Source organism: Schistocerca gregaria, chromosome 4, assembly GCF_023897955.1.
Source record: "Schistocerca gregaria isolate iqSchGreg1 chromosome 4, iqSchGreg1.2, whole genome shotgun sequence".
NCBI lineage: Eukaryota > Metazoa > Arthropoda > Insecta > Orthoptera > Acrididae > Schistocerca > Schistocerca gregaria.
Genome location: NC_064923.1, coordinates 436306728 through 436329696, shown reverse-complemented (window position 1 = coordinate 436329696; position 22969 = coordinate 436306728). Strand labels below are relative to the sequence as shown.

The following is a 22969-nucleotide window of genomic DNA, read 5'->3' as shown; positions in this document are numbered from 1 at the left end:
AGGGACGTTGAGTGTTTGTAAACGGTTTACGGGTTCCGTGGAGAAATCTTGAGTTTCTCTCCTCAGTCTCCGAGTCTGCCTGATACCTGCAATTACTTTTGAGTTTCAATTTACAACGTGGATGAGGAGTGCGTGCACAAAAACAAAGTAAACAGGGCAAACAACGGCGAACAGTTAATTAATTCCCAGTTCACCAGAACTGTCTTACTTTGAAAGTAGTTTACAACATCTAATCTATGACAGCTATACATATTAATGCTATGGACAATTTACTCAAAAACGTATCGGAAATTGCCTATAATAATGCTAGTCGATGAAATCTAGAAACAGACAATTCACGCTTGGATGTATAAAGATTGCATTATAATACAGTGTGTTTAAAAAATGACCGGTATATTTGAAACGGCAATACAAACTAAACGAGCAGCGATAGAAATACACCGTTTGTTGCAATATGCTTTGGACAACAGTACATTTTCAGGCAGACAAACTTTAAAAATTACGGTAGTTACATTTGTCAACAACAGATGGCGCTGCGGTCTGGGAAACTCTATAGTACGATATTTTCCACATATCCACCATGCGTAGCAATAATATGGCGTAGTCTCTGAATGAAATTACCCGAAACCTTTGACAACGTGTCTGGCGGAATGGCTTCACATGCAGATGAGATGTATTGCTTCAGCTGTTCAATTGGTTCTGGATTCTGGCGGTACACCTGGTCTTTCAAGTGTCCCCACAGAAAGAAGTCACAGGGGTTCATGTCTGGCGAATAGGGAGGCCAATCCACGCCGCCTCCTGTATGTTTCGGATAGCCCAAAGCAATCACACGATCATCGAAATATTCATTCAGGAAATTAAAGACGTCGGCCGTGCGATGTGGCCGGGCACCATCTTGTATAAACCACGAGGTGTTCGCAGTGTCGTCTAAGGCAGTTTGTACCGCCACAAATTCACGAAGAATGTCCAGATAGCGTGATGCAGTAATCGTTTCGGATCTGAAAAATGGGCCAATGATTCCTTTGGAAGAAATGGCGGCCCAGACCAGTACTTTTTGAGGATGCAGGGACGATGGGACTGCAACATGAGGCTTTTCGGTTCCCCATATGCGCCAGTTCTGTTTATTGACGAAGCCGTCCAGGTAAAAATAAGCTTTGTCAGTAAACCAAATGCTGCCCACATGCATATCGCCGTCATCAATCGTGTGCACTATATCGTTAGCGAATGTCTCTCGTGCAGCAATGGTAGCGGCGCTGAGGGTTTGCCGCGTTTGAATTTTGTATGGATAGAGGTGTAAACTCTGGCGCATGAGACGATACGTGGACGTTGGCGTCATTTGGACCGCAGCTGCAACACGGCGAACGGAAACCCGAGGCCGCTGTTGGATCTCCTGGTGCACTAGCTGCGCGTTGCCCTCTGTGGTTGCCGTACGCGGTCGCCCTACCTTTCCAGCACGTTCATCCGTCACGTTCCCAGTCCGTTGAAATTTTTCAAACAGATCCTTTATTGCATTGCTTTTCGGTCCTTTGGTTACATTAAACCTCCGTTGAAAACTTCGTCTTGTTGCAACAACACTGTGTTCTAGGCGGTGGAATTCCAACACCAGAAAAATCCTCTGTTCTAAGGAATAAACCATATTGTCCACAGCACACTTGCACATTGTGAACAGCACACGCTTACAGCAGAAAGACGACGTACAGAATGGCGCACCCACAGACTGCGTTGTCTTCTATATCTTTCACATCACTTGCAGCGCCATCTGTTGTTGAAAATTGTAACTACTGTAATTTCGAAAGTTTGTCCGCCTGAAAATGTACTGTTGTCCCAAGCATATTGCAACAAACGGTGTATTTCTATCGCTGCTCGTTTGGTTTTTATTGCCGTTTCAAATATACCGGTCATTTTTGAAACACCCGTAGGTGAAGAATTGTGGAAATCGCCGTTATTCAGCAGTGGATGCAAAGTCGATCTGATTATGCTTATGGCAAACACTCAGTGATTAGTCGGTTATGACATTGCACAAATAAGGACAATCACAGCAGATACTGAGTGAAACCATCAGTCAGCAGGTAGTGAACATCCGACCGTGTGGGAGTGATGGAATCGTTTTTCATTCTATATCTTTTAACTTATAAAAATCATTGTATGCACATGTATGTATGTTCCACAGACCCTCCTAAACCAATGGATCTATTTCAAACAAACTTGGTACACATTTCAGTTACTATGACGAAAAAAACACTGTGGTTGTAAACACATTTCAGTTACTATTCAGAGAAAAGCACTGTGGGTGTAAAGAATACCTACACCCTAAGTGGGTGGGGGCGGGGTGAAAAATGGGCTGACGTGGAAACATAACCCAGAAAAGTCTGCAGTAATTTCAACCATTTTTTATGTATGACTCAAATTTGTATAGAATTGCAGTGGAAGTATTATACCCCTCCCAGACTAAGGGCTGGGCTGGAGATGACTAGCTATGTCATGTAAAAATCTATATATCTATATGTTTTATAGAAACGGTATGTATTTATGTTAGACATCTCCTCCCAAACCACCTGATCGACAGTTAACCAACTGATACAAATACCACTTATTGTCTGGAAGAAAGCACTGTGAGGGTAAGAAGCACCTACTTCCCATGGGACAGAGATGTATTTGAAAGCGGGGAGAGGGGCAAGGAGATGAAAAGAGAGTGGGGAGAAGGGGAAGATGGGCATCAGGGAGGGAGGGGGAGATGGACAGAGGGAGAGTGTGAGGAGGAGAGAGAGGGTGAGAGGAAAGGAGAAAGAGATGGGCAGAGGGGAGGAAGAGGTGGACAGAGAGAAGGTGAGGACGAGATGAACAGAGAGAGGGTGAAGAAGAGAAGAGAGAGGGAGGAGGAGAAAAAAGAGAGTTGGAGTGGGAGGGAAGAAAAGAGATTGACAGGGAGAGGAGGGAAGAGGGGATGGACGGAGAAAAGGTGGAAGTGAAGATAGGCAGATGGAGGAGGAGGGGATCGAGAGAGAGGGGGGGAGCGATTGTGGGGAGGGAGGAGAGGTTTGTGTAAGTGCAGGTGGAAGATGAATAGAAGTAGTGAGCAGCCAAAAAAAGAAGAGGGTGTGAAGAGGCAGGTTAAAGAAGGAGAAGGTGTAAGGTGAAAGAGGTCAAGAGTATGAGGAGGCCAGTGGAAGAGGGACGGGTTGCAAGTAGGCAATTGAAGAGGTTCACAGTGTGAGGAAACAGCTGGATGAGGGACAGCGTGTGAGGAGGCAGGTAGAAAATGTACAGCAGGTGGTTCAGGTGAGAGAGAAATAGAAGGGAAAAAGTAGATTAGGGGAGAATTCATATATATATTTGTGTGCGTGAAAAATATTTGGTATACGCGCTTACAGGAGAAGTCATGGTAAAAAGCAAATAATCGATAACGACCGATATTTGTATAGAATTCGCATTTGTTAGAAATTCTCGACGCTGGTGAGAACCCTAGGGTGCGAGTTGGGGGTGGAAAGACAGATGTCATATCAGCATATCTCTGTATCGCCCGAAGGAATTTCAACTAAACATAGCAAACACATAACGTACTGCTTGGAAAAAATTACTGTGACAGTAAGACATCCCTAGCAGCCCCAAGGGCGAGGGCCGGGATGCAAAGGGATGATGTGAAAGCATAGCTCAGGAACGATTGGAACAATTTCAACCAAACTTGGTTTATACTTTGCTTATTATTTGTGTAAAAATGTTGTGTGAATAAGATACCTGTACTTACCCTAAGAATGAGGCTGGGGATGGGAAGAAGTGCCGCATAAAAATATTAGAAAACGACCTGTTGCTGTTTCTCTCCCTACTTAATTGGCTTGGTATACTTTAAAAGTATAAAGAGAAATTTCTCTCTTATTTGTGCAACATTCAGGTCACAAGAATGATCACTACAGTGAGCTTCGGTGCCAAAGATCACGTCACAAGTCTTGACTATTCATTAAGTCCAGACTCTTGCAACAAACAAAAATCAAGGAAAGAAATAATGTGAAAGAATATTCAGAAATAAGATGAAATACTTAACCTATTTTAAATGCGAAAAGTATTTGTTTTGTTTTCACAGTTGAAGAGACTGTTCCTTACCAACCTGTGTGTGGGCAATACATGTGACATACGCGCACCTGGACGAAGCCGCTAGCAAGAAACTAATGTTTTACAAAGGGCAGGCTACAGCATAGTACAGGACAATACCTTGAACTCACAAAGTTTTAATCTTAAAGAGAAGTCTTAGTTAACAGACTACATACACACGCCGCAAGCCACTGTACGATTTTGAGGGAGAGCACCCTGTACCACCATTATTCATTTACTTTCCTGTTCCACTCGCAAATATGGAGAGGGAAAATGATTATTTATGTGTCTCCATGTGAGCCCTAATTCCTCGTATGTTATCTTCGTTGTGCTTAGGCGAAATGTATTTTGGCGGCGGTAGAATCGTTCTGCGGTCAGCTTGAAATGCGGTTCTCTAAATTTTCTGAATAAAGTTCCTCGAAAAGAATATCGCTTTCCATCCAGGGATTCTCATTTGAATTCCTAAAGCATTCCAATGCACTTGAGGTGATAGATTTGTTAGCGGTAGTTTCGAACAACCTCAACATTCTTTCTTTTCTTCAATTATTTGTTGGATGTATTCCAATCTCCGTTTCCCCAAGAGTTGTTGCCCTCTGCGGTTCCTTCGTATACCGTGGTAGTTATTCTCTGGTGTCTTAACAGAATTTCTATAATCATGTCCCTTCTTTTTGTCCATGTTTTCCTTATATTCCTTTTTATGACGATTCTGCAGGGGAAGTTCTATCTCTACTGGCTTATCACTCATCTTAATTTCCTGCATTCTTCATTGTCACGACATTTCAAATGCTCTGTTTCGACTTTCTCATAGCACTTGATACATCTCCATACACTTTTGTGCTTCAGACGTAGATTCTCAGAAATATACGAGGGTCATTCTGAAAGTAAGGAACATTTGTTTTTCTATATATTGTTCTTCAAGGTTATTTTTGTTGTGTTCTTCAGTTCGAGGACTAATCTGATACAGCTGTCCACAATAGTCTATCCTGCGTAAGTCTCCTCATCTCTCCATAACTAATGCAAGCCGGCCGTAGTGGCCGAGCGGTACTAGGCGCTACAGTCTGGTGCCGCGCGACCGCTACGGTCGCAGGTTCGAATCCTACCTCGGACATGGATGAGTGTGATGTCCTTAGGTTAGTTAGGTTTACGTAGTTCTAAGTTCTAGGGGACTGATGACCTCAGAAGTTAAGTCCCATAGTGCTCAGATCAATTTGAACCAACTAATGCTAACTACATCCATTTGAAACTGCTTACTGTATTCATGCCTAGGTCATCCTCTACAAGTTTACCGCTCAGACTTCCCTTCATTACACAACTGACAATTTGTGTATCTCTCAACATGTTTCCTATCAACGGATCCTTCTTTTAGCCTAGTTGTGCGATAAATTTCCTTTTTCCCGATTCGATTACGCACCTACTCATTTATTATTCGATCTACTCATCTAATCTTTGGTAGTCTTCTATAACACCACATGTCAAAAAGAAGATAGCTTTCTTGTCTGAACCACTTATCGACCACGTTTCGCTTCCGTACAGGGCTACACTCCAGACAAATGCCTCTTTATATAGAAGTGCTTCCCTTGCTATTGATTTCGGGAAAGCTTTTGACACCGTTCCTCACAAGCGACTTCTAATCAAGCAGCGGGCCTATGGGGTATCGTCTCAGTTGTGCGACTGGATTCGTGATTTCCTGTCAGGAAGGTCGCAGTTCGTAGTAATAGACGGCAAATCATCGAGTAAAACTGAAGTGGTATCAGGTGTTCCCCAGGGAAGCGTCCTGGGACTTCTGCTGTTCCTGATCTATATAAATGACCTGGATGACAATCTGAGCAGTTCTCTTAGGTTGTTCGCAGATGATGCTGTAATTTACCGTCTAGTAAGGTCATCCAAAGAGCAGTATCAGTTGCAAAGCGATTTAGAAAAGATTGCTGTATGGTGTGGCAGGTGGCAGTTGACGCTAAATAACGAAAAGTGTGAGGTGATCCACATGAGTTGCAAAAGAAATCCGTTGGAATTCGATTACTCGATAAATAGTACAATTCTCAAGGCTGTCAATTCAACTAAGTACCTGGGTGTTAAAATTACGAACAACTTCAGTTGGAAAGACCACAAAGATAATATTGTGGGGATGGGGAGCCAAATGTTGCGTTTCATTGGCATTAGAAGATGCAACAAGTCCACTAAAGAGACAGCTTACACTACACTTGCTCGTCCTCTGTTAGAATATTGCTGCGCGGTGTGGGATCCTTACCAGGTGGGATTGACGGAGGACATCGAAAGGGTGCAAAAAAGGGCAGCTCGTTTTGTATTATCACTTTATAGGGGAGAGTGTGTGGCAGATATGATAGGCGAGTTGGGGTGGAAGTCAATAAAGCAAAGACGTTTTTCGTCGCGGCGATATCTATTTACGAAATTTCAGTCACCAACTTTCTCTTCCAGATGCGAAAATATTTTGTTGAGCCCAACCTACATAGGTAGGAATGATCATAAAATAAAATAAGAGAAATCAGAGCTCGAACAGAAAGGTTTAGGAGTTCGTTTTTCCCGCGCGCTGTTCGGGAGTGGAATGGTAGAGAGTTAGTATTATTGTGGTTCGATGAACCCTCTGCCGAGCACTTAAATGTGAATTGCAGAGTAGTCATGTAGATGTAGATATCGATGTAGATGCTAGTCCGTATTCCATAATCTCGATTCTTCGGTCATCATCAGTTATTTTACAGCCGAAATTTCAAAACGTATCTGCTACTTTTTGTTTCTCATTTCCAAAACGTTTTCCTTCAACATCACCCGATCTAACGCGATTACAATCAATTACCCTTGTTTCACTTTTGTTGGTGTTCTCCTCTATCAAGATAATGAAAGAGAAAATTATTTTACAACTATTTTTTATATTTGAATTTAAACATTTGTCGCAGCGCTCTAGAGGTCCTAAAACTTCTGCATGCTCAGTTGCCGGCCAGCTGTTTAACCTGTCACTAATGTCCTCTTTCAGTTTGTTTTCATTTCAATAGTGCTTCCCGCATAACAGATCAAGATATTTGAGTAAATGATGGTAATCACTGTGAGTCAAGTCCGAGCTATAATGTGGATGTCACGTAACTTACCACCTCAACTGCCGAAGCAGAATGCGGTAGTGCGTTGTCGTAAAGAAGTGCAATGCTGCTGAGCAACAATCAACACCGTTTGTTTTTAACGACGTGGCGTATCCGTGCGTGGTGTAAGGGAAGGCCGCTGCACTTATGATCTCCCTATGCATTAAGTCGATGACCAGAACGGCTTTTCGATCCCAAAAGACTGTGTCCATAACGTATCTGATGCTCAGAAATTTTCTGGGTTTTTTTTGGGGGGGGGGGGGGGCGGGGAGGGAGAGGGATAGTGTTGGTGGGGGGGAGGGGTGGAAAGGGATCGTGAACGATGCCATTCCGTAGACTGATGCATTGTTTCTGGCCTTTTACGAGTCACCCAGGTCTTGTAACCTGTAACAATGCGCTTCAAAAACTCGCCATATGCAACGTACAGAATGAGAAAAATACGATCACCTCTCATTCATATGAAAGTGACCTAAGGCATCTAATTGCTTGCGAATCGTATAACTGGGGCGGGTATTGCGTACCATCGCGCTATTCACCTAGGAAACCGCCTGAAATCAGACCCGGGCTCGCCGGGACAACAACCAGGATGCCAGGCACACCGGCCCTCGTCGTTAATACGCCGGAAGGATTCGATGCTGCGCCGGCATATGTCCCCGTCCCGCGACAACTTAATGCGAACAGCTAACAGGGCGGGTAATTTCTATACAACATTACTAAATGTAATTGATCAGGATGACATATTTAAGACAAGCCTTGTGATGTGTGAAGAGGCAAACTTCCCTCTGAAGGGGCTTGTCAATGAACAAAATGTCCAGTATTTTTCGGACACGAAGTAAAGCCTTTGGTAGTAGTATAGTATGGAGGGCGACAATTATGTTAGTATCCCGCCACTGTCCGGGATGTCTCTAGACTGGTCTTCGCTGGTCATCACGTGTCATTTCGAAACGGGATTCATCACTGAAGACAGTTCTACTCCAGTCAATGAGATTCCAGGCCGAATGTGCGCGACAGAACTGCGAAAGAGCTTGTTGGTGTACAGAGGTCAACGGCAGTCGGCGCGAGCTCAAAACACCTTCTGTTAGTCGTCTGTTTACGGTTGCACGTCGAATCGATGATGGTGATGAATCAAGAGCTCTCAGTGCCTCGCTGACGATTACTCGGTCCTTCGTTATGTCGTACCTCGAGGTAGACCGCTTCCTTCATGACGCTGCGTTCGGCTGTGGTTCACCCATTCCTGCCAACATCGTCGAACAGTGTCATCATTCCAATTAAAATATGGAGCGATTCGCCTGTTACTACAACTGGCTTCTTTGAACGCAAGTACACGTCCTGTCTGAAATGTTGACGTATGCGTACATTGTTCACACATGTGTCGAGGCATAGTTACTGTCAAGTTGCGTACACTGCTATCGACAGTTCTAAGCAAAGTAGGGAAGGCGGAAAGGTGGAAGGAGTATATAGAGGGTTTATACAAGGGCGATATACTTGAGGACAATATTATGGAAATGGAAGAGGATGCAGATGAAGACAAAATGGGAGATAAGATACTGCGGGAAGAGTTTGACAGAGCACTGAAAGACCTGAGTCGAAACAAGGCCCTCGGAATAGACAACATTCCATTAGAATTACTGACGGCCTTGGGAGAGCCAGTCATGACAAAACTCTACCATATGATGAGCAAGATGTATGAGACAGGCGAAATACCCTCAGACTTCAAGAAGAATATAGTAATTCCAATCCCAAAGAAAGCAGGTGTTGACAGCTGTGGAAATTACCGAACTATCAGTTTAATAAGTCACAGCTGCTAAATACTAACGCGAATGGAAAAAGTGGTAGAAGCGGACCTTGAGGAAGATCAGTTTGGATTCCGCAGAAATGTTGGAACACGTGAGGCCATACTAACCTTACGACTTATCTTAGAAGAAAGATTAAGAAAAGGCAAACCTACATTTCTAGCATTTGTAGACATAGAGGAAGCATTTGACAATGTTAACTGGAATTTGTACAGAAACCAGGGGAAGGGAGTGAGACAGGGTTGTAGCATCTCCCCGATGTTATTAAATCTATATATTGAGCAGGCAGTAAAGGAAACAAAAGAAAAATTCGGAGTAGGTATTAAAATCCATGGAGAAGAAATAAAAACTTTGAGGTTCGTCGATGACATTGTAATTCTGTCAGAGACAGCAAATGACTTGGAAGAGCAGTTGGACGGAATGGACAGTGTCTTGAAAGGAGGATATAAGATGAACATCAACAAAAGCAAAACGATAATAATGGAATATAGTCGAACTAAGTCGGGTGATGCTGAGGGAATTTGATTAGGAAATGAGACACTTAAAGTAGTAAAGAAGTATTGCTATTTGGGGAGCAAAATAACTGATGATGGTCGAAGTAGAGAGGATATAAAATGTAGACTGGCAATGGCAAGGAAAGCGTTTCTTAAGAAGAGAAATTTGTTAACATCGAGTATAGATTTAAGTGTCAGGAAGTCGTTTGTGAAAGTATTTGTATGGAGTGTAGCCATGGATGATAAATAGTTTGGACAAGAAGAGAATAGAAGCTTTCGAAATGTGGTACTACAGAAGAATGCTGAAGATTAGATGAGTAGATCACATAACTAATGAGAAGGTATTGAATAGAATTGGGGAGAAGAGGAGTTTGTGGCACAACTTGACAAAAAGAAGGGACCGGTTGGTAGGACATGTTTTGAGGCATCAAGGGATCACAAGTTTAGCATTGGAGGGCAGCGTGGAGGGAAAAAATCGTAGGGGGAGACCAAGAGACGAATACACTAAGCAGATTCAGAAGGATGTAGGTTGCAGTAGGTACTGGGAGATGAAGAAGCTTGCACAGGATAGAGTAGCATGGAGAGCTGCATCAAACCAGTCTCAGGACTGAAGACCATAACAACAACATCGACAGGTCCGCTATCATTGCCAGTTGCGCGGTGGAACTGCACTGGAGCGTCACACATTCGTCCTTCGCCCGCCAATGTTTACTATTTCACATTTTTCATCGGTATCTGTGTGAATATAAATTTGGGGGCAACTTCTTTGTGGCATTTTTTCTGGCAGGCCATGAGGGGCGGATATAGCAAATGGTGTCCAACGTGTGTGATGAAATACCCTGAGAGATACTATGGGACAGCGGCGGGTGAGAACAGCGCAAAGCATAGGAGGGTGAAAAGAAATGCCGAAGGTAAGAGAGTAAATGTGTTTAGACACGTGTAATATGTGGAACATGTTATGCTGTTGGTGTGCTACCAGGGCGGAAAGAAAGAAATGGAGAGCGGGATAGTGGGTAGAGATGGGGATCTTGTTTGTTCCAAGATTGTATGTTCTTGGTAGGCCTTACGTGTACAACAATAGATGATGAGGCCACAAGTGACACACAGTTTAAGCGAATTCTTTGCAGCCATCAAAACTGTACAAGAGGGTACCATGAAGTTTTAATCATGACCTCGAAAAAATGGATCTGCGACCACAGAACTTGGTGATTCACACTTTGCCAAAGATGGGTTGCTTGCCGGAGACCTTGTTGTAGAAGTCTGCATTTCAGCTGTTCAGTAAGCGTTCCACCTCGAAAATCATCTCGTTCTCTTATTGGCTTGCAATAGTTTATTCATCCTAGCATGGAGGAAGAAGTCATTGGGTGCTGGCAAGTCTGGAAAAAACGATGGGGGTGAAGGGTAGGCGATGGGAGATAGAGATGTTCAAATGGTTCAAATGGCTCTAAGCACTACGGGACTTAACATCTGAGGTCATCAGTCCCCTAGACTTAGAACTACTTAAAGCTAACTAACCTAAGGACATCACACACATCCATGCCCGAGGCAGGATTCGAACCTGCGACCGCAGCAGCAGCGCGGTTTCGGACTGGAGCACCTAGAACCGTCCGGCCACAGTGGGCGCCGATGGGGATGTGTGAGATCAAATTTGAGAAGCAAATAAGCAGCAAGTATAACTGTATCCTAAGTACGTAGAATGAGATGGAGCATTTCCGCGAAGCAAAGGTATCGCCTTGCACAACTGCGCTTGATGATAGTCTCCCACCATCTGGTCCGGAGATTTCAGTAGTATGCCTCTCTGACCGTTTGTATTTACCAGTATATTCTCATAGTCCTAAGAACATTCAGTATCACCTTTCACGATGATGGCTGGGTCTTGGCCTTTTGCTGCGGCCGTAAAAGCACATGTCTCCATTACTTGCTTTGCTCTTTTGCGATGGATTCTTAGTGATACACCAAGCACTATGGGACTTAACATCTGAGGTCATCAGTCCCCTAGACTTAGAAGTACTTAAATCCATGATGTCACGGCTACAGAAATCATCTCGACCGATGTGATACAGACGTGTAATATGCGCTGATGCCTGAGTTTGGTGGGCGTAATGGAATGGATGTGAAGCGTCACAGAAACTAGCGTGCGGCGACTTTTGTCATGATCGAAATGCCGTGTAAGATGTTGGAAGCTGACGCGGGACAGATTTTGACTTTTTGCAGTATGTCCTCGATAGTGATGCGCCGGTATTCGATTCTTCAAACAGAGATGGTTCGCTACGTCTTCCTGCGTCTTTCACACTGGAAGCATCGTATCACATGACGGCGAATTCTTGCCGAACACTGGCACCAATTCAGCATTTTTTCTTGCAAGGTTGTTCCCCACAAAAAGAATTTTGCACATAACTCCTTATTTTGCCGCCTCTGCAATGGAGGCGAGATCTGCGGCACCCAGTGTTGAAATCACGCAGTTTTCTTATGGGTGGTCGAAGGAAATAATTCAGACACATCGCCGCTGAACCCATTTAGCCCGCACGATACTCCACTTTATCAACAGGCTGTGCGATTTTGGTTTGGCACCTCTGTCGGTATTCTGGGATATTAGTACCAAGTGAGAACACTTGTACCTAAAAATATACTGACGGAAAAAATCGCAGCACCAAAAAATAGTTAATGTAGCCTAATGAAATTTCGGGCATACATTTGTCTAGGTAAGTGATTAACAGTGCAAGATCACAAGTTAATGTAAGCGCGAGATAAGCCGTTGCAAATGTGAAGTGCTCATACATTAATAACCATCAGAATGTTGACTGCAAGCAAGCAGACGAGGAAGCATTGTGTTGTATAGGTGCCGCGTGTCAGTTTTTGGGATAGAGTTCCACACCTCTGGCACTTGGACGGTCAATACAGGGGCAGTTAATGTTGGTTGTGGATGACGCTAAAGTTGTCCGATGACGTCCCATATGTGCACTATTGGAGACGGATATGGTGATCGAGCAGGCCAAGGCAACATATCGACACTCTGTACAGCATGTTGGATTACAACAGCGTTATGTGGGCGAGCGTTAACCTGTTGGAAAACACTCCCTGGAATGCTGTTCATGAATGGCAGCACAACAGGGCAGATCACCAGATTGACGTACAATTTTGCAGTCAGGGTGCGTGGGATATCTCCGAGAGTGCTCCCAGTGTTATACGAAATCACTTCCCACACCAGGTGCAGGTCCAGCGTGGCTACCACCCAGTTTGATTGCAAGCCCTCAACTGGCCTCTTTCGAACCAACACACGGCCGTCACTGGCACTGAGGCGGAACTAGCTTTCAACAGAAAATACAATAGGCCTCCACCGCTCGCACCAACGAGCTCTCACTTGAGCCACAGAAGTCTCAAATGGTGGTGGTTTGAGGTCAGTGGAATGCAGTCTACAAGGCGTCTGGCTCGACGCTGTCCTTGAAGTAACCGATTTGTAACATTTCGTTGTGTCACTGTGGTGATAACTACTGCTCAAATGGCTGTTGCAGTGCGATACGCGAGTCTTGCACCGAATATGATGGCCTTCCCTTGGGCGTTAGCACCACATGGTCTTCGGGAGCCCGGTCTGCTTGTGACCATACTTTCTCGTGACCACCGCTGCCAGCAATCACGTACACTGGACAGAACCCTGCCAAGTTTTTTTCTGCAATATCGTAAGAGGAATATCCAGCTTTTCGAAGCTCTATTACACCGCCTCGTTTAAACCCACTCCGGTGTTGATAATAGCGTTTTTATTGCCTTAAAGGCATCCAAGCATTACTAAATCATCGACAGATTTGGATGGTCGTGAAATAAATGTAACAACAGATGTTGCTGTTGTTGTTGTTGTAGTCTTCAGTCCTGAGGCTGGTTTGATGCAGCTCTCCATGCTACTCTATCCTGTGCAAGCTTCTTCATCTCCAAGTACCTGCTCCAACCTACATCCTTCTGAATCTGTTTAGTGTATTCATGTGTTGTTCTCCAGCTACGATTTTTACCCTCCACGCGTCCCGCCAATACTAAATTGCTGATCCCTTGATGCCTCAGAACATGCCCTACCAACCTATCCCTTCGTCTAGTCAAGTTGTGCAACAAACTCCTCCTCAGTTTTATTCAATACCTCCTGATTAGTTTTGTGACCTGCCCATGTAATCTTCAGCATTCTTCTGCAGCACCACATTTCAAAAGCTTCAATTCTCTTCTTGTCCAAACTATTTATCGTCCATGTTTCACTTCCATACATGGCACAGACCGGTTTTAGAACACACTGCTTTGCATCCTCATAGAAGCGCTACTAACGCCACTATTAGACAACTGGAGCGAAATTTGAATAGACGTCATATTTCAGATGTAGAAACAGGCCTACTAACTTCCATTTACGTCGCTCAACCCCTTCTTGGTCTTGCGATTTTACTTCTGTCAGTCTACAGTGCGCAACAAAATTAGAGGTTCTTTCATCCGAAACCACGTAATTGTCTCCTGTGGCGACGCATACGTTTGAAGTTTCTCTCAAAGGTGCCTACAATCTCCCTCTGCAGAACGTTATTGCCGTGCATCTGTTGTTGAGAAGTATGATGCACTGTAACTTCGTACAAGCATACATTGTATCATATTTCAAAACAACACAGATACTAAAATATCGTATTTGTCTGCCGACACTGGCAAGCGAGTTTCAATTAAAATTTTATATAATGAATGTACAAGTGCATGCTGTAGACATGTGGTTGACGGCATATGGAAGTTTTGGTACGGCCGTGAGTCGTGCTAGCATAACCTAATGGTAAGGCGAAAGCTCTCGATGAGCGGTAAATCTTTGTTCGGGTACCGGTCTGTCAAAAATTTTCGTTACCATCTGTAGGCAGCCGGAAAACGCGCGGTTAAGTTCTGTGCTTCCACAGTCCAAACGAAGATATATCACTCGTTGCAAACGAAGGTCGTTTGAAATTAAAGTACATACGTGATTGGTAAAAGTGGACTGTTTTTGTAGGCTACATTGAGAAACACAGATACAGAATCGTGCGCGCTGCTTGGCCCGTCTCCGCCTGTCCAGGCCAGTTCGGCCGTGCATTGTGTGGACGGGTGGGCAGAAAAAGTACTTACCTGCAGCGAGCGTCCGGTCGTTACATCTACATCTACATCTACATACATACTCCGCAATCCACAATACGGTGCGTGGCGCAGGGTACCTCGTACCACAACTAGCATCTTCTCTCCCTGTTCCACTCCCAAACAGAACGAGGGAAAAATGACTGCTTATATGCCTCTGTACGAGCCCTAATCTCTTCTTATCTTTGTGGTCTTTCTGCGAAATATAAGTTGGCGGCAGTAAAATTGTACTGCAGTCAGCCTCAAATTCTAGTTCTCTAAATTTGCTCAGTAGCGATTCACGAAAGGAACGCCTGCTTTCCTCCAGAGACTCCCACCCGAGTTCCTGAAGCATTTCCGTAACACTTGCGTGATGATCAAACCTACCAGTGACAAATCTAGCAGCCCGCCTCTGAACTGCTTCTATGTCCTCCCTCAATCCGACCTGATAGGGATCCCAAACGCTCGAGCAGTACTCAAGAATAGGCCGTATTAGTGTTTTATATGCGGTCTCCTTTGCAGATGAACCACATATTCCTAAAATTCTACCAATGAACCGAAGACGACTATCCGCCTTCCCCACAACTGCCATTACATGCTTGTCCCACTTCATATCGCTCTGCAATGTTACGCCCAAATATTTAATCGACGTGACTGTGTCAAGCGCTACACTACCAATGGCGTATTCAAACATTACAGGATTCTTTTTCCTATTCATCTGCATTAATTTACATTTATCTATAGTTAGAGTTAGCTGCCATTCTTTACACCAATCACAAATCCTGTCCAAGTCATCTTGTATCCTCCTACAGTCACTCAACGACGACACCTTCCCGTACACCACAGCTTCATCAGCAAACAGCCGCACATTGCTATCCACGCTATCCAAAAGATCATTTTTGTAGATAGGAAACAAGAACGGACCTACCACACTTCCCTGGGACACTGCAGATGATACCCTCACCTCCGATAAACACTCACCATCGTGGACAAGGTACTGGGTTCTATTGCTTAAGACGTCTTCGAGCCACTCACATATTTGGGAACCCTTGTGGCACGTTGCACCAATGCAGAACACCATCTTTCCATTATACAGCTGGATGTTGTCCACATTGGCGACTGTGAATAAATTTCATGTATTCCGCTGAAATGAGGCAAAAGCGTGGCACACTGCAACGTCACCCTCGAGCTCAGCGACGCTTCAAATAGCAAGGTCAGATTTCGTCGAATGTTTTTGAACTGTCCCTAGTGCTTCCACCCTTACCAGAGTGAAAGCTTCAGTCCCACTGGACTCGAAAGGATCCAGAGAATGTCTGACCTGGTGAGCGGCGACGTGTGTGAAATGTTTCCCTCGACCGCTTGACATTGCATACCCTAAACCCCAAATCGACGAAGGATAAACGAAAACCATATCTATTCAAAAACTCATATAAAAAGTCGCTTCACGTCTTCCGGAGAAACTCTCTCCATTCCTTCCAAATGAACACTGTAAGTGTAGACCAGTTGAGGTTTGAATTCAAAGAAACAGTATCGACAGCAATTGAGAGATTTATACCAAATGAATTAACAAACGAAGGAACTGATCGCCAATGGTACAGAAAGCAGATCAGAACACTGTTGTGGAAACAGCATGCCACATTTAAACGAACGCTAAATCCCCAAGATTGGCGATCTTTTTAAAAAAATGGTTCAAAAGGCTCTCAGCACTACAGGACTTAACTTCTGAGGTCATCAGTCCCCTAGAACTTAGAACTACTTAAACCTAACTAACCTAAGGACATCACACACATCCATGCCCGAGGCAGGGCTCGAACCTGCGACCGTAGCGATCGTGCAGTTCCAGACTGTAGCGCCTAGAACCCCTCGGCCACCCCGGCCGTCCACGCTCTTTTACAGATGGTTCAAATGGCTCTGACCTCTATGAGACTTAACTGATGAGGTCATCAGTCCCCTAGAACTTAGAACTACTTAAACCTAACTAACCTAAGGACATCACACACATCCATGCCCGTGGCAGGGTTCGAACCTGCGACCGTAGTAGTCGCGCGGTTCCAGACTGTAGCGCCTAGAACCACTCGGCCACCCCTGCCGGCTCTTTTACAGAAGCTCGAAATTTAGCGCGGACTACAATACGAGATGCTTTCAGTATTTTCCGCAACGAAATTTAGTCTCGAAACATGACAAAAACTCCAGATAGCGTCTGCTCGCGTGTAAAGTAGGCTAGCGGCAAGACATAATAAATGTCTTCTGAGTGCGATAGCAATACGAATACTGTCGGTAACAGTGCTGCTAAAGCAAGGTTACTAAACACAGCATTTCGAAATTCCTTCGCCAAAGAAGACGAAGCAAATATTCCAATTTCGAATCAAGAACAGCTGCCAACATGAGTAATTTAAAAGTAGTTAAATCAATAAAAGCAAGTCTTCCGGTCGAGATTCTATACGAATTAGGTTTCTTTGAGAATATGGTGATGCAATAGCTCCATACTTAACAACCATATACAAGCGCTTTCTCAACGAAAGGTTCGTACTCAAAGACGGGAAAGTTGCAAAGATCACACCAATATACAAGAAAGGCAATAGGAGTAATGCACTAAATTACAGGCCGGTATCATGAACGTCGATATGCAGTAAGATTTTTGAACATATATTACGTTCGAACATCATGAATGATCTCGAACAGAACGGTCTGTTGACGTACAGTCAACACGGGTCTAGAAAACATTGTTCTTGTGAAACACAAGTAGCTCTTTACTCGCACAAAGTGTTGACTGCTGTTGACAAGGGATTTGAAATTGATTCGGTCTAAGGCGCTGCAGTCATGGACTGTGCCGTTGGTCCCGGCGGAGGTTGAAGTCCTCCCTCGGGCATGGGCGTGTGTGTTTGTCCTTTGGATAATGTAGGTTAAGTAGCGTGTAAGCTTAGGGACTGATGACCTTAGAAGTTAAGACCCATAAGATTTCGCGGACATTTGGACATTTTTTTGAAATTGATTCCATGTTTTTAGATTTCTAGGAGGCTTTTGACACGGGAGAGGTGCACGGTGGCATTTGGCAGAATTGTGGTGAAAATTGATGCCAATGTGACACCATTAATCCATCTGAAGGCTCACTTGAGCTTCTGAACTGTGGTCTCTTTTCCGCATTTGTCGACACCTTGCCGTTTGAAGTGTCGCTGAGCCTTAGGGTGACGTCGTAGAGTGCCACTCTTTTGCACCCTACAGATGGAGGTCTTAGGCACTGTTCAGCCAGTTTTCAAACCTCTGCGCCGGAATGGCAGACAACTGAGGGATTCCGAAAAAGTGATCCTCTAAGTTTGTTACGCAGAGTAAACAACCAGATACACTACTGGCCATTAAAATTGCTGCGCCACCAAGATGACGTCCTACAGACGCGAAATTTAACCGACAGGAAGAAGATGCTGTGATATGCAAATGATTCGCTTTTCAGAGCATTCACACGAGGTTGGCGCCGATGGCGACACCTAAAACGTGCTAAAATGAGGAAAGTTTCCAACCGATTTCTCATACACAAGCAGCGTTTGTTCGGCGTTGCCTGGTGAAACGTTGTTGTGATGCCTCGTGTAAGGAGGAGATATCTGTACCATCACGTTTCCGACTTTGATAAAGGTCGGATTGTAGCCTATCGCGATTGCGGTTTATCATATCGCGACATTGCTGTTCGCGTTGGTCGAGATCCAATAACTGTTAGCAGAATATGGAATCGGTGGGTTCATGAGGGTAATACGGAACGCCGTGCTGGATCCCAACGGCCTCCTATCACTAGCAGTCGAATGACAGGCATCTTATCCGCATGGCTGTAACGGATGGTGCAGCCACTCATCGATCCCAGAGTCAACAGATGGGGACGTTTGCAAGACAACAACCATCTGCACGAACAGTTCGACGACGTTTGCAGCAGTATGGACTAGCAGCTCGGATACCATGGCTGCGGTCACCCTTGACGCTGCATCACAGAAAGGAGCGCTTGCGATGGTGTACTCAACGACGAACCTGGGTGCACGAATAGCGAACTGTCACTTTTTCGGGTGAATTCAGGTTCTGTTTACAGCATCATGATGGTCGCATTCGTGTTTGGCGACGTTACGGTGAACGCACATTGAAAGCGTGTATTCGTCATCGCCGTACTGGCGTAACACCCAGCGTGATGGTATGGGGTACCATTGGTTAAACGTCTCAGTCACTTTGAACAGTGGACGTTACATTTCAGATGTGTTACGACCCGTTGCTCTACCCTTCATTCGATCCCTGCGAAACTCTACATTTCAGCAGGATGATGCACGACTGCATGTTGCAGGTCCTGTACGGGCCTTTCTGGATACAGAAAATGTTCGACTGCTGTCCTGGCCAGCACATTCTCCAGATCTCTCACCAGAACATTAACGTCTGGTTATTGGTGACCGAGCAACTGGCTCGTCACAATATGCCAGTCAATATTCTTGATGAACTGCGGTATCGTGTTGAAGCTGCATGGTTAGCTGTACCTGTACACGCCATCCAACCTCTGACTCAATGCCCAGGCGTATTAAGGCCGTTTTTACGGCCAGAGGTGGTTGTTCTGGGTACTGATTTCTCAGGATCTATGCACCCAAAATTGCGAGAAAATGTAATCACATGTCAGTTCTAGTATAATATATTTGTCCGATGAATACCCGTTTATCATCTGCATTTCTTCTTGGTGTATCAATTTTAATGGCCAGTAGTGTAATTGCCTAACTTTCTATTTTCGAGTTGTTAGTTGAAAGTTTCTAATTATCTCTCGTATCCAGTTAATGATGATGTATATTTTTAATTTACTCCTGGTATGCTAATAAATGAGTGAAAGTAGAGGGGTCACAGTGCAAGGTATTTAGTATAGTGACTGATGGGGGTAAGTCATGTGCAAAGAGTGGCGCGGTACTCACTTCTCTTCGATGTCCTTGGCCTTGTCCCTGACGTCATGCGCGCTGTGTTCCTCGTCGAAGTACAGCTTCTTGGTCTTATCCACATCCTGCACGCACTGCTGCAGCTCCTTCTGCACGACTACCAACTGGTCGATGGACTGCAAGACAGCGGGAAAGACAATACACCTTAGATCAGAGAACGACAAGAGGAGTGCAATGTTTGTACGAAGGTTATAGCATACTTGAACAGACAAATAGCTGTGCACTAAAAATGGTTTCTTAAATCAATTCATTTTTTTAGTTTTTTCCATTTACTACCCACCAACTTCTATGCACGTTTCCTGTCTTATGAAGACTCTTTGTATGGCCTGAGCAAAGAATTCATTACCGCTACATTACCAGTTAACTTGATTAAATGATGACTAACTGAAACCCTCAGCTGCCGACAGGTGTTGTTGATATACCTCGATGCGGACAGCTGGAAATGTGTGCCCCGACCGGGACTCGAACCCGGGATCTCCTGCTTACATGGCAGACGCTCTGTCCATCTGAGCCACCGAGGACACAGATGAATAGCGCGACTGCAGGGACTTATCCCATGCACCCTTCCCGTGAGACTCACATTCCCAACTGTCCACTAGTCTACATACGTAAAGTACCTTATAGACATTTGCCCATCCACTCATTACTCGCGCACTGTCCACATCGAGGTATATCAACAACACCTGTCGGCAGCTGAGGATTTCAGTTAGTCATCATTTAATCCAGAGAAAAGTTGCACGGTCATCAACAGTATATGTTCTTTCAAGAACAGTTACTGTCTTCATATATATAGTTAAATCGATGCCACAAAAAACTTCTTTAATTAGACCAAACAGATAAAAATCGGAAATGGGCAAGATTAAAACTGTGCAGAGAATGAGACAGTAGCTCCGAACCGGTTTTGCTAATAGTTTCCAGCTTAATTTGTGCCGTATGAGGCCGAGCATTGTCTTTAAGAGGAAGTGTAGGGTTATTCACTAGTTCCTCCGAAGATGACTGTATACAAACACACAGAAAACAGACACATATCACTGGACAGTCTCTCCAAGCGTTAACTCACATTATGCGTGCCGTTTGTGACACGGCAAACGCATTACAAGCAAGCAATTCTTTCATCACTGCTGCCCCCTACGAAGACAAAGCGGCAGCAGCCCGTTTTGGAAATTTGATCACCTACAAGAGCAAACTAATTCGATGCCACAAAAAGAAGCGGATAATCTGTCTACGTGTTCTGACACGTCTGGCATCTAGTGGTGCGATCTGCAACTACCCCACTGCAAGTAGTACTAATCTAAACATGGAAATAGGCTCTTCCCAGTGAAGTGTGTCATTATTCTATGTGTTTCGTCATTTCTGCACAGTCGTCTTCTGAAGTCCTAGAGATGGTGATTGTAATTAAAGCGCAGCTACTCACGGAGGGCCATAATTATCGTATGTCAGCGAAACTGGTAGATATTCTAATACGTTAATGTGGAACCGATTTACTCTGGAAAAAATTAGTTCTAATATCGGCCACTAGATGCAAATCTGGCGCTGCGCAGCATCTCGTCAACGTTTCCAGTGTTCATATTAAGTGGTTGTAACAAAATCGACATTATGCCTTTTCACTTGCTGGGCCATTTCTGCCCATGAACCTTTCCTAATCCATTACATATGAAAAGATTTCTACACGACTTTCCTGCGCTCACAGCGCTAGATATGCACCTGGTGGCCAAAATTGGAACTTCTCTTTTTTCAGCGTCAATCCTTTCCACATTGACGCATTAGCGTATCTACCGCGTTTCTCTACCATATGATAATTACAGCCCACACTCGGCCTCTGTGAGCGGCTGCACTTTAATTATGGCCACCCAGTACTTCTGAATACTGTTTAATTATAACCGCCCTGTACTTATGCGTGATGCTGTATGTCTTCCCTCTATTATCCTGGGCATTTCCTCTTCAGTGTGAGCTTGACTTTGTTCTCAATCACGTCTGAGTGCTACACACAATTGATAGCCCGTTTCTCCTTCGAAAACTCAGGGAAAATCTGAGCAGGGACGATTCACATGAACTTCCGAGCTGATGGTTGCGTTTTATAGTTTCTTATGGACAGGTGATTCAGGGAGCTTCCACTGTATTCTTTGACATTTGAATTCTGTCTCAAAATGAAAAACGCGAGTTTCATGGCAGGTTAATACTGAAACACGTCAGGCTGGAGCGATTCCATTGTTTTATTTTTATTGTTATTATTCCCTCCTCAACCATCCAGCAATTACATTCGATTCTCTTTACCCTGCTTAAGTGTTGCAAAGATTTTATATTCAGTTTTAGACGCAGATGATCGCAGAGGTCATAACGTCATTACGATTAATTTCATGTGTTGTACTAGGCTGATAAATTGGCCGGCTCTCAACGAACCTTGGTAACGCCGGGTGGATTGTTACACCCACTTGTCCAGTGACAGCTGTCAGCCACCCGCCCACTGAACTTTGCGTGCAGAGCGCCGCTTTGGTCATGCAGGAACTTCTTTCACAGAGCAGGCGTCAGGCAGACGATCTGCACAAAACAGCCAATGAGAGCGTGAAATGAAGGAATTGTTGAAACTGCAGGAGCCACGTGCCTTTCGTTATGGTCTGTTCTATTCACCGAAACTGCCCTCTGTAGCACTTGCTGGCCACAAGCCACTCTATGCAGACTGGGTGCAACGTCACTGGGTATGTAGGAGTGTTAACCCCCTGTTCTCCGTAACGCGGACACAAAGCATACGTGTGCACCCTTATTTAACTCACTGACGTCGGGGCGGCGAGTGCGCGACAGAAAATTGCACGAGTCTTTTTGTGGAAATAATGAGGCCACTGAAAAAGAATTAGGGTGTACATTAAAACTAAAAGTGCGCTTTTATTCAAGTGTCAAATGAAAACGAGTCATATGGAAAAAAGTAAGTAAACTATTTATTATATCAAAAGTAACAGCCATAATTGTTGCTCCATTTATCCTATTGAAACAGTGAATGTCTTCATGGTCCGGCCGGCGTGGCCGAGCGGTTCTAGACGCTACAGTCTGGAACCGCGCGACGAGTGGCCGAGCGGTTCTAGGCGCTACAGTCTGGAACCGCGCAACCGCTACGGTCGGAGGTTCGAATCTTGCCTCGGGCATGGATGTGTGTGATGTCCGCAAGTTCGTTAGGTTTAAGTAGTTCTAAGTTCTAGGGGACTGATGGCCTCAGCAGTCAAGTCCCATAGTACTCAGAGCCATTTTTGTCTTCACGGAAAAATGTTTATAGTTGTCTGTGGAACAATGATTGTACACAGGCGCACCTATTCGTTCGAAGCAAATCGCCTGCCACGAATGTCTCTCCATAAATATGGAAATAGCATGGGGAGATTTCGGGACTGAATTGAAGATGTGTAAGGGCCTCCCAGCAGAACTTCTGCGACGCAGTCAAAACAACCTGGACAACACGTGAGCGGGCATTACGGTCGTTTCACTTGACC

General features: G+C 44.6%; 1 protein-coding gene and 1 non-coding gene across 2 annotated transcripts in view; both read right to left on the bottom strand.

Moving 5' to 3' along the window:
* The window catches only part of LOC126365773 (protein nervous wreck), a 692956-nt gene that overhangs the window by 222351 nt on the left and 447636 nt on the right, over positions 1–22969 (bottom strand). The window contains exon 6 of the mRNA XM_050008297.1: positions 19473–19609. Within this exon, the coding sequence (XP_049864254.1) occupies positions 19473–19609 (137 nt within the window). The remainder of the gene's footprint in view (positions 1–19472; positions 19610–22969) is intronic.
* On the bottom strand, positions 19941–20014 carry Trnat-ugu (transfer RNA threonine (anticodon UGU)). The gene has a single exon. It is a non-coding gene; the product is annotated as a tRNA-Thr (tRNA).